At 37.3% G+C, this 13,526-nt stretch overlaps 1 protein-coding gene across 1 annotated transcript in view; it reads right to left on the reverse strand.

The window, feature by feature from the left end:
- The window catches only part of LOC133979751 (phosphatidylethanolamine-binding protein 4), a 56,219-nt gene that overhangs the window by 40,447 nt on the left and 2,246 nt on the right, over positions 1-13,526 (reverse strand). The window contains exon 2 of the mRNA XM_062418345.1: positions 13,419-13,522. Coding sequence (XP_062274329.1) covers positions 13,419-13,496 — 78 coding nt within the window. The 5' untranslated portion in view covers positions 13,497-13,522. The remainder of the gene's footprint in view (positions 1-13,418; positions 13,523-13,526) is intronic.

Below are 13,526 nucleotides of genomic sequence, written 5' to 3' on the forward strand. Positions count from 1 at the left end.
GAAAATCCAGTCCTAAGCCTCCCAGTTCCAATCAATTTCTTCTATTCTCTGTGATATGAAAAGAAGCAACCACTCATAGTTTGTTTGAAGTGCTCGTCTGTGTAGAGCTGTTCAACAACATTTTGTATGGACAGCCTATGATTTTAACACCTGTCAGACATTGAGTCCAAGTGCAAGAGGTCAAATACCTGACAGTTTGAGTAAGAGAGGAGATACAGCAAAACACTGAATTTCATTTCATGAGGTATCCAATAAGTGGACACACTTATAGAAACACATCATCGTGAAATAACAATGGCACAACTCATATAGGACCAGCATATATGTTCTCAGCAGGAAATAATTGCTGTGTGTTGTCACACTTTGTCAGCAGGTTGTTAACAATGTTATTTGTCGTAACCTAAATTAAAAATATACTGTCTAGTTAACAGCAAATAGACTTCTTGCAAACTATCAGTATGTTACAGCAAACTAAGTGATACAGAATCAATGACTTTGACATAGACTTATTCTTCTGAGATTTGATACATTACCAACAATAAACTGTGGAGGATTTAGTGATACACAACAGTTTAAAATACATTAGATTAATTATTTCATTATTTGTTTATTTTGTATTTAATTGTTATTGGTTATTCTGTCACTTAGCACATTAATTTAATAGTTAAATGAAACCAGAGCTGAAACCATTAGTTGATTGTTTATTCGGTCAGTAATAAATGAATCAGCAACTAGTAGATTATTTTTTCAAGCAAAAATGTCTCTTAAGTTCCAACATCTCACGGAATCAATTAGCATATTAAATTGTTATTTTCAAACTTACAGCAACACATGCTTATCGTTGCAGTTTCCACTCATCTGTCATTGCTTGGTATGGTCACAAGTGGGCTTCGTTGTACCTGTGACCAGGGTACAATTTGTGAGAAAATCAGAGGTTTTAAAAAAAAACAAAAACAACATTTATTCATATTCATTTGCAGCAATATTTTAATCCATTTTTAAAAATGTAATTCATCGTTCATTCGTGACAATACTCCCAATGTCATTCTTTTGCAACTCAGCTCTATACACACCGTGCAGTGAGCTTCAATATTAAATAGAAGATAATCATCACCAATCCCACTCAGCAAATGGCACAGGGTTCTGAAATACACTTAAATCCCTGTAATGAGGTGAGAAGTTAAACCGCAGGAGGCCAGCAAAGACAATATTTTCAAGGGGGTAATAAGTTACTCTTTAAGTAGAGCCACAGTGGACAGATGTAGATGCCTTCTCATGAAGAGAAAAATGCAGCCACAATGTAATCAAAGACTGCAAAAAAAAAAAAAAATGTTGCCATAAACAACTAGGTGGCAAACAAGCTATCAATCACATGCATTTATGTCTCCACAGAAAACTAAACCAAAGCAATATGCATTGCTAATTTAAGCTGTATTTCAATATTCTCTAAAGAAGAAGTTTCATCATCAAACCAAGTGCTTTTGATGTCACAAAAGGTGATACACTGCATTTGCTTCCACTTGTCAGAATGATGGTGTCTTAAATAGGTAGCCAGGACAGCAGCCCATAACAAAAAACATATTCCATTTGACATTAAATTATTTATGCATTAAGAAAACCAATAAAAATTTATTTCAATTTATATAAAAAGTAATTTAAAAAATGCCTCTACCTCTATCTTTCAGGCAAACTCAAATTCAAACTCCAATGCAATTGAAATAAATTATGCTTGTAGCATGGCCACATTTCCTTGACCCCATCATCTCTGATTTAACTTTGACAGACATTAAGCTAAATACCATGATGACAATGAATGGACTTAGGCTTCAGCTCCAATGAGTGTCCCCTAGTTTAAACTTACAGTTCTACTGATGCAATCAGGCAAAATGTATGCCCTGAAGCACATCCATAGAGCATTATGCCAAATAAGAACATTAGCAGTACTTTAATTTGACCAAGACCTTTACGCTGCCTGGCCTGTGAAATGGTGTTTTAAGAAAAACACATTGTAACCGTCACTACTGATTCTCAGATTTGTGTTGCGTCTGAAGAAAAGGTTAAGCACATCATCTATCTGAAAATTCCCCATCTGCAGTCAGGCATGAAGTTGGCATTCAGATAAATCATGCTATCTATATACTTTTGTGTAGGGCTCCCCAGCTGATGACAATAGCTATCCAGACAGTTAAACACTCCCAAAAAACTTCACAGCAAAGGAGTTGATTTTCATGAAGTTTGAGAATCTTAGATGGTGTGTCTATAAGCATAATAAACAGACTATTAAACAGTATTAAACAGTACTAAACAATAAACATAGAATAAGTAATGGTAAGTACCTGATACTTACCATTACTTATTCTATGTTTATTGCAGATAGAGATACAGTTAAGTCTAGCCTGGGTACAGGCAGATAGCATGTAAATGTGGAGCTAGCACATAGCTATTCAGCTACAGTAAAATATATATATAACCTGCTGGTTATATTAATATATTATATAATATATTTTGCCAAATGAACTGTGTTTACAGTGTCTTGTTCTTGTTGCAGACGCAGTGCAACCTCTGTGTGCTCTCTGCTGAGCATGTCTCCATGAACTCTAGGAAGTGGGACTTCTTCTACGGTCAGTTTTTGAGTGTGCACCGCAAGGTGGTCATGTGTTTCCTATTGTTGAGCAGACCTTGTCTCGGCAACCAGAAAGATAGAGGTCCAATCCAGCTGTTGGAGCTGTCCTTGTAGAACTTTGCCTCTATGATCTGAAGAAATCTCATGTCCTCCATCTGTGATCATCAGCAGTTTGAGTGAAGATGGTTTGGCCCAAGGCTTTCTCCAACGAGCATGGTTGAGCTGTATGTGGAGGTTGGTGCTAGATCGTGTTGATGCCTAGGTGCTTCACTTTGATTTTGCTGTTGCGCAACTGTAGATGGTTTGCACGACCATTCTCTAGGATGGATGTTCTGTAGCTGATGATGACCCATCCTGTGTCCAGCCTTTGAGCAAACTGTGCATTGTCTGGATCACTAATCTGATCACGGACCTTGTGCAGCCCCAGGATATCTCTGCCGAATAGGCGTATGTTGGCGTCCGGATCAAAGGGTGGTATTTTGTCAGTGATGTGCTTAAGGTTGGTATGATGGTGGGCTGCATTCAGGGTAGGTATCTCCACTCCCAGAGGTCAACGTCAGAGCGGATGTGAATTTTTTTTCATTTTTTAGATTCTTGATTAGCAGGCCAAAATCTTCTCCACCAGATAGGTCTAAGCTAGCATAAGCACATTGGAATGACGTTTTCCCTGCCCATTAGTTCATTGGCTGGTCATCCTATGCGGTGGGTCCAGAGGTCACTAGGTTGCTGTGGGGATATTTAGCAAGGACGCTGGCCACTTCAGCTTTTGTTATTGCCATTGCAACCGCTATGTTAGCCTTGAAGATGGACAATTAATGAGATTCCTGTAAGCTTACAGATCAATCTGTATTTCCTTTGTTTGTGTTGTCAAATTCTTCCATTATGACCGTGTATGTTTTTAACATCAGAAGTTAAGAGTTAAGTTAGCACGAAGGCTGTCTGAATGCCTTTGTGCTAGCCACTTAGCTCTTGGGATTGTGTAACTCCACACAATGACTGTGCTGCAGTCTTTTCACTGTTTAGAGCTTGTTAGCTGAAGATGCTAGCTATCCAGACAGCTAACCAAAAACTTCACGGCAAAGGTGTTTATTTTCATGAAGTTTACTTAAAATGTGGTCAAACTGTGAGTTTACTACAGTTTCCTGATTACTAAAGTCTGGCTCACACAGGAAGTGAAAAAGTTAATAAGAAACAACCTTGTACCTGTATTACCACAGGGTGGTGCTATTACATGTGTTAAACAATTTAAACAGACCAAACTACATTTGTAGGGGCAGAACAGCTTCAGTTTTCTCATTATCCATACCTTTCATGACATTCAGAGAAAGAAACAAAGCATCCTGCCAACACCTACTCTGTGAGAGAGCTCTTTCAGTTCAGCTCAAAAGCTGAGAGCTCCAAACCTCCACACCACAGTGTGGGCAGTTCTGGCAGAGCAATGTGCCTAAGAACACTGACTGAGTGCAACAGTTGGACTAATAACAGAACAAAAAAAAATAAAATGGATGCACAACAGGGACAGTCACAGCTTCACAGCTGAGAAGCAGGTTGACTTCTGCCCACCTTTCTTATTCAGGAGCGGAAGATGTCCACAATACCTCTCAGGTCTTAGTGCCATGAGGGGCGGTGAGCTCGTAGCTTCAGCCACTTCAGGGTAAAGCAAATCACTTTAATATGTTAAGAAGATTAAGCTGGATAAATGTCTAGATACATTTTTTGAAAAGCCACGTAAATCTCTAGTGTTTTTATTTGGGGAGGGGCGGTGTGTGAGTCAGTTGAGACGATCAACACAAGCCCACCAAAATGCAACGCGATTGGCTAGGGAAAATTGGGCTTATTTGAGATTTTACATTTTAAGCTTCTTGAATCTAAGACCATCCCACCTCTTTCTTATTATTTTTAACACCAACCTTTGGGACAACAAAACTATGGAAAAAACACTGGTCACATTTTCATGTGCCACTGCTCTCTCGGCTTAGACTCAGCTGTCTTATCCTGCTTATACTTATATGATAGCCTTAATTGTGCAGGTCAATGTTTTTCTTGAGAGACTGCTAATCTGCTGGTGAAAGCATGTAAGAAAATAGACAAAGAGAATGCGAAGGAGGTTAAAGTTTAAGATCCCTGAAGTGAGCTACTTGAAAGGGTTTTAGGACCTTCTTGTAAATTTTTCAGGTAAATCTTTCAAGTCAAATTAAATAATTGAAGCAGGTACAGTGTATCCTAAATGCAAGATGGATCGGCTGACTTTTTTTATCTTACGAATTAGCAATCTGAGGGTGTCCGCCTGTCAGCTCACTGTGCTAGAAATTTAGTGTGAAAACGAAAGGGAGAAATGGAACAAATAATGTAAAGGGATTAACAAATCATTTGCATAACATTTTCTCTGCTTCCAAACTACAGGATCAGGAAAATGACAAGGAAGGCAGTTTTATCATCTCCTGTTCTCAGATCAATCAACACATCAATGGACCTCACTGCTGCTACTATTCTTTTAATGTCAAAAGCAAATTGAATCACAGCTAATACACCTTGAAAAACAGAAAAAAACTAACTTCACAAACATCAGTCAAATGTAACTGAACAAGTTGGGAGAAACAGAAATCATTCCCCAAAGAAAAACTTGAATAGTGTATCTTTGAAATTATACTTTACTTTTACTGTGCCAAACGTGTATTAACCTGTTTTTTTCTTACACTTTCTCACAACTCTTCCAGAGTTAAGACAATAAGACCACTGGGGAGATGAAGGGGATGGCATTATGGAGAGTTAAGAATTATGAGCAGCCCTGAAGCTGTTCTTAAAGAAGGTGAATCAGAGGATTGGGACACAACTGTAACTAAACCCTGTGCCGGACCACAAATGAGAAGCACACAACATTTTGGGCAAAATGCCACTAAGCCAAGCATCTGGGTCTTAAGTAAACTTCACATCATCACTTTAAACTTTGTGATTACTTAGTTCTAAAAGAAAAGAGGCTGTCAAAGAAAATAAAGTCAATTACCTCAGTTTTAAGCATAAGCACCACAGTAATCTTGTCCGCAAAGTTCTGAGAAGTGTCTAAATTCACAAAAGTTGAGATGAGTTATTCTACAGTCTAACAGTCACAACAGTCGTTAAGAAACATCCTCACATAGAGAAAAGGTGTGAAGTGCAAAACGGAGGCCAAGACACTTCATACAAAAAACAAAAATCAGAAGACAAAATGAAAACTGAATAGAGAAGTTTGATATTTTTGTAAGGTGACATTTTCAGTTGTCATGAGGACACATGCATCTCCCCTCTGGACAGATCACATTAAGAAAATGTACTGTAGTTTCTTACTGTGCAAAAGTACCACTGAGTCGTCTCCAGATCTTACAATGATTCCCAGGCAAATGTTAGGTTTCTGTGGCTCATATAAATAGAAATTTAATCTTGTATGTTTGTCTAAGTATCCACAGCAGCAGATGCACTTCCCATGCAGATTATGAATCTCTGTTTGAACAGATCTCACCGTCAATGTATATGAACTGACAAGATAGAATTTCTGTGTGAATACTGAATAATAATCAGGAGGCACAGGTTCAGGTGGTATTTTTATTAAAGACCGGCTGCTACTCTAAGTCTTTGCTATTGCCTCTGTACTGAACTTTTCGTTCGCAAATTTAAATCTAATTAATGAATTTCATAATTGTCATGTGTGGTCTCATGCTGGGATTTGCACACAATTCCAACAGCCTTTGCATATTATATTTTCCAAGAATGGATGGCTGCAGTTTTCCAACATGTCAGGATTATCCAGTCCATTCAATATTAGTCTGTATGTAAAAAAATAAAAAATAAAAAAATAAAAAGTGGACCTTTGGAAATAATGTCCACACATCACATCAGGGTCCTGTTTGGTTGGCTTTACATGTGGAACCACCTCCTTTTCTCAGAGCTTTTGTCAAACTGTGAATTTTCTCCAATACCACTGCTCACATAAAAACCTGACCATTGTCAACTGTAAGAGCATCCCAGAGCTTCCTTAATCTGTTCTTATCCTCCCATTGATAATACAATACATTTTCATGGTAATTGAAATCATATTTTACTCACAGCCACAGAGTAAAAGTATTGCTGCCTACGCTCTGAGACCAAATGTTACATACATCTTGAACAACAGGGTACAAAAGAGTAGCTTCAAAAAATATAACAGACTGTGTCAGTATATAAATGAATGTGATGGGAGGAAACACAGATGATTTTGAAGATGAAGAAGAAAGGAAATGGTTGAGAAAGCTGAGCTGAAAAATAGGAAAAAATAAAAAATACTCATGTGCAAGCTCACTTATACACATTAGCACATATCCCTTTGGCCTGGGTTCTGGCCTCTGAAACCTCGAGGCACAACAGTCTGCCCTAATACTTTTGCTTGCACCTGTAGTGGTCCACAAGTCACAGACATGCAATACAAGCTGCTAATTATTCTTCTGTGTGGAAAGGTGGCTTAGGTGCTGTATTGCTTCTCTTCATTCTACTGAATATGCATAATCAATCCAGCACTCCGAGTAGCAGAGGGTTGTAATTCTTTCCTCTTCAGAAGCGAGCATTAATCATATATGTTGTGTAGTAATGGGCAATGACTGAATAGAGCGGGACACGGGTCAGCTTAACGGGGTGTTACAATGACAAAGGGGAACATTAGCTAAGGAAATAAACTCCCTGAATCTCGGCCAAACACACTGATTTAATCCAGCAGAGCCAAAAACACCCACCTGATGACACAGAATATGCAATTAGATGGATATTACAGTACATGCTTCACTTGTTGACCCTCACTGTCATACAGTATAAAGGCTCAAGAAAGTGTCTTGTCTGTTGATCTAAATATACACAATATACATACAACGAAGACCATCGCCTACTGAAAATAAAATCCCTATCTTTGTGCTCTCAAATCCCCAACATGAAGACCTATCAGGAATCCTGCATGGGTGGACATGTAGGCTTTCCTAGGAATGACAGGGTCTGCTAGAGAGGAACCCCACCCTCGCTTTCTCCAGCATGCCAACACAGAGGAGAGTGGGCAGCGCTGAGACGGCAGCCTGCCGTGGGCACTGCCAGGCTTAAAGCTGCCCTGTCGTCATCAGAGGCTTGCAGAAAAGAACGCTGAGATTCACCAAAAAAAGAGGAGGGGGATCGTTGCATTTAAATCCTCTCTCAACGCCCCCACATGTTTTAGCAAAGCATAAAAATCATTCACAGAGAGAGAAAGCGAAAAAGAAAAAGATAGAGGGAAATAGAGAGGAAACAGCTATTAGCAGCAGTAAGCAAGCTCAAGAGATCATAGTGAGGCAGCTCTAATCGCAGTAATGGTTTAAACCCTCATTCCATCCACCAGATGCAAGAAATGTCTACCCAAAAACAAGGCTTTAAAATCCCCCATGTCTAAGAATGTGCCCTGTGGCTATGGTCCTTACTGAAAGAAAAAAAAAGAAAACAAATCCAAAACTGTCTCCACTTTTTGGAGTAACTATGAGGTAAAGATAGCTCCTGTGGCCTGTGCTGTTTACACCTACTACATAAATGGAAGATGAGCAAGTTGTATAAAAAAAATAGAGGCACATAATTATTTAAAATAATATGTAGACTATGTTAATGTCAGGGATCTTAACTGGGAAGTTAAAGGTAAGCATGCAGGATGCGTTTAAGACGCTACTCTCACCCCCCTATATAATAAGGTGATCAGTTTGTTAATTAAAGAAAAGACTACAGACTTCACTTTCCACAGAGGTGCCTTAATTGTGCTAAACGTTGCACTGGTGTCCAGGTAAAATACGTAAACATCTCATAACTGCCATCTATTAAAGTATTAAACTATAAGCATCACTAGATGAAACTGTCTTATAATAAAAAAATATGTTCAAACTTTAATAATTGTAATCAGGCTGTTTGTAAAGTACATTTAAAGCTCACTTAAACACACATAGTACATTTAAAGCTCACTTAAACACACATACAATTTTACAAAGGGTTAAAAAGATGAAAGCTCACCTCAACATTTTTTGGTTGTGCCAAAAGCTCATCTGGATAAGCCACACAGCCAAATATACACTTTTTTTCATCTTTTTCAATTCAGAGTGTTTTGGTTATTTTATTTTTGGAGACTTCCAAATTGTCACTATTCTTGTATTATTCTCTGCAGGCAAAGCTTGATCTGACAGGTTTTTTGTCTTCCAGCCAAGTTAGCTGGTTCTCCAAAGAGCTTCTGTGAACATCAGGAACCCGCACAGCTCTTCTTCTCTGTGAAACAAAATTTCCTAAAAGCATTTTAGGATTTGCAATAAATACTGACATTCAACTGGAACACCACGAGAGACGATTTGTAACAGGACAAGTTGTCACACATTCGACATTTAGAGACTTTTTTCATCATAAATTACACTATTAATCTGCATTTCTATTTAACATTATTATAATTAATATCAATAACCAACAGTATATCAGTACAGTCTAATGCACAAAATTGTGTAAGGTAGAAATTTATGAATGTGATTTTTACTGGTGACTTCTGCTTAATTATTATTTATCTTGTGAATTCAGATCCAATTACAGCTTTGGCCCCTTAATTCTGTCCTGTGCCTATCTAAAACATGAGAAAATCTCATTGTCTAGATCAGTTATCAAATATGCTTACTTAATGTTGTCACTAGTGATCAGAAATAGGAGGTGGTTTGGAAAAACAAACGTATTGGGATCATTATTATCCTGCTGTCACAAAGGCACGAAAAGTCATTTCTACAGTGTGCATGTCAAATACGACAACAGGCAGGTTAAAACAAATAAATGCTGTCACTTCGGAATTCACGTTTATTCGTGGCTTCTACAAATTAATGTGATTGTTTTGACACTTATTCTTGATTACAGTTAAGTTAACAGAAGCTTCTATGAGTACATTTACATGAATCTTTGTATATTTGATCATATTTGGGGTATGTTGTGTCGATGGAACATGTAAACATGAGAAACCTGGTCATTCATATCCCTGTTAACCTGATTCTAAAATTATCCAGATGTCTGAGTGTCTGAGGTTGCAGGTTTTTCTTTAACTCATCCACATTCATCAGAGCTGTCATTTCTAAACTGACTGAGTTACCTCAAGTGTTGAGGATGAACTCAGTTTGGTTTCTGACGGCCTGGACACTTTTAGTGCTTTGCTGGATTTAACTACTACATTTAATGTTCGGTAATGGAAGTCAAGAGCTTTATTAACATTTGTCATCTGTCACACTTTCACATTTATTTCAGCATGTATGGACCATAATTGCATTCTTTATCATTATGTTTACTTTACTGAATTCTACATTGTACACATGATAAGAAAACTGAATAAGGTGTTTACATACCGCAGTATCCTTATGTCTATCAGTATTATGATACAAAACAGAAGTAATTCTTAAATATGACCTCCTCCATAAAGACACTAATTATAAGGCGATTGTGTTAAATAATGTTTGGATATTACAACCACAACTACATTTTAAACAGTTATAGGTCTCATTTAAACATATGTAGAACATTATTTGCTACTCTTGTATAAGGACATCACTTACTTTTGGGTTTTAGAAAATAATGTTATTATAATATAAAAATAAAATAATAATATTTAGGCAGAATTGTGGTACACACTGCTGTCCAACATGAGCTTTATTCTAAAGTACAAAACTTTCTATCTCCTACTTTCTTGGTGTATATTGTACAGTCATGGTATTGGTTTTCATAATCCTCTTCCACAGTTTCAAAGTTTCAGAGGTAAATATATTTATGAAACATAAAGTAAAGGAGAGCAGACTTCCTATGAATCTTGTATACATGCATACCAACCTATTAAAATTATTTCTAAACATTTTCCCCATGAAAGGATTAGGTCAGGTCTGGTCCACTAACAACCTTGATTAATTTTGCTTATGAGACCAACTCTGTAGCCAGATCAAGTTGTTCTATTTCAGTGCATTAGCCAATACATCAAACTGTAGATGCTTTTGAATATCATTAGGATTTCTAAAATGTTTTGATAACACATTCGTCCAAGTGGTAAATCGTTGCTCTGAAGTTTGGACACAGAGATCTGCAGTTTCTGTGGCCCTTTGCTTTTGTTTTTGGTCAAGAGTACCTATTTAGAGGCGGGTTTATGGGACCACTGCCCATTGCGCTCCATTACAATTACTCAGCAGGCATGCATCCCGTCCCAGTAATGAAGTGGGTGTTACAGTGGGTGGATTCTAGCCTGAGCGGCCACTATTCTGTATTGCTGCTCATGGGTACAAGGGCTGAGTGGCAGAGAATAGCAGCAGTGCTGGCAGCATGGCACAGTGACAGAAAGCGTGGTGGACTGGCAGACCAACCACAGAACCACAGGCAACAATCTGAGCCTTCAATAGAGCGTATTTGCTTAAGTGTCAGGAGAAATGGAGAATTACATTTCAAAGCCCAGTAAATAAAGTTTGTATTGATTTAATCTAACATGTAATCTGTTTTGCTGTCTGACACTGATTCTGGCAATAAAAGAGAATCATGTAAGACAGCGTTACAGATAATACGGCCATAGATCAAATGGAGTTTGGGCAAGAGAAGGGTGATAGATCATGTTCAAGCTAGACTGCTTAGCTGTGGAATTCATAAACTACCTCCTAAATCGAGGTGGCTTTCAATTTAAGTTTTCAATTTAAAGATATAGGATTTGGTGTACGCTAGATGTAATTTCATTGTCAACTTCAGCAGGGGTTCTGTGGCTTGGGAGCTGCGTCTCTCTCAATCTGTTGCTCAACAAAAGAAAACTACACAGACTAAGATCCAACAAATGAACAATACACAGATAATCTGAATGAATATCTGTAATAATGTTATACCTGGCATGGCAACAGTAAGTATTTTATCATAATACAGTACACGACATTTAAGCATATTTCATGTAATGTCAACCCATTTTCAAACTTGTTTACCTTTTCAGTTTATGTGGTATAAAGGGTATTTACGGTGCTTAAACGTTAATTCCATCCTCTTCTGTAATCATGACCTTGGTTTTATCATTGACAAATATCATTGTGACACTGATATTCTTTATTTTTTAAATCAAATTTAAAACTAGCCTGGTACAGAAGCTAAACGTTTACAGTCAAACTTCAACCAGCAGTTACTTTAGATTTTTGATGTATATGTTTATTGTATCCTGCTTTGTTTTGGGGTTATGCTTAAGATTGCTACATAAATAAGTCATGTTATACTTAGTTATCATTGCGGGTATAGGTTCATACATGGGTCCTTTAAAGTATACACAGCTTTGTGTGTTGTCTGCTGCAATTTAGTCTCAAATTTTTAATGACATATAATTGAGGATGGAGATTTATAGTCTAAAGCATCACTAGTATGAAATACAGATTTGAGTATTTACCAGTCAAAATCAGGCACTTGTTACTGAAAAGCAGTGACAGTATTACCAACTGTATAATTTATGTTATCTGACATTATGAACAATAAAAACTACAAGTGCAGATACAACATTAATGTACCTTGGTTTAATACAATCGCTTATTGAAGGTCTTACAAATATGAAGTGCTAGCACCACTCTCTGGTGACAGGGATTATTACTGTATCTCAGTATAGGTAAATAAGAATAAAAGAGGGTACCACAGATACTCAAAACTAGAGAACTGATATTTAAAATGATACTGAAATGTTTGATTATATTCATCGATTTTGCAAAATGTTGTGAACATGTAGTTTTGTTTTCTTGCAACAATAACTAATGTTCTGTTGATATAGAGATGCTACTTAATTTATCCACTACTGCACTCTAGTGTTAAAAATAAAGACATGCATGTTTGAGTACACAAAGACAAAATTCACAGAAATGTCCCAAAACGACACATTTCAGATGTCTTTGGCTCAGGTATGATAAATATGCTTCTGTTTATATACAAGAGAAGGAATAAAATGCAAACATGTGTACCAACAATGAATACCAACTTATATATGTTCTGTGACAGTATTGATTAAGTTAAAATTGTTAATTCTCTTCCCGTTAATAACCCAGAGTAGTAGGGAATAATATCCCTACAAACGTGAAAACAAAAAGTATAGGCCTATCAGAACTGTTTTTGATTACTGTGATATCCAACAAACACACGCACCTCTTACCTTATGTGCTGCAGAGAAGTTAATCTGTGGGGATTTCCAAACTGTGCTGACCTTGTCTCTGAGTTTCATGTGCTTTGGAATTATGAGGCAATTGTTGATGTCCAGCTCTGGATAGATCACCTCTAGACCGCCACTTAATTGAGGAGAAGTAAAATACTCAATCTATGCAATTCTGTACTGAATTCTGTGTTGAAGGCAAAGTCAATAAGCTCAAACCCTGGGATCAAGATTAAAGGTTACAGTCAGCTTCTTTAAAAGGGGGCACTCCTGTGATTTTTTATTGACCAAAAATAAAAATAAAAATAATTTAAAAAACAAAGCAATAGAGGCAGAAGGATCCTGACTTTTACTCTCTTATATATATCAAGCTCCAAAAACACTACAGACATAGAAGACATTATATAACATGTTTTCACAGGTTGGGTACTATTCATGATGAATAAACTGGACTTCATATAAGTCAGTGGATTTATACGTGAAATGTTCTGAGTCATGAGCAAAAGGGATGAAGTGCAATACGGAGTTAGCTTTAGTGATGATTCAAGTTTCAGTCTTTCTGTATTTGCCATGTTTATTTTTCTGTATGATTTATTAGTACACTAATACCTCTCTGAGGCATTGTGGCCTACTTACTGACAAAAAGAGGAATTCAGAGAGCTCAGGGCATCTGGTGCTGCTTCCACACGGTAAAACCCCAAAACATAGGCACATAACACCAGAAATGGTGCCAGCCCTGCCTAA

This window comes from Scomber scombrus, chromosome 4, assembly GCF_963691925.1.
Source record: "Scomber scombrus chromosome 4, fScoSco1.1, whole genome shotgun sequence".
Lineage (NCBI taxonomy): Eukaryota > Metazoa > Chordata > Actinopteri > Scombriformes > Scombridae > Scomber > Scomber scombrus.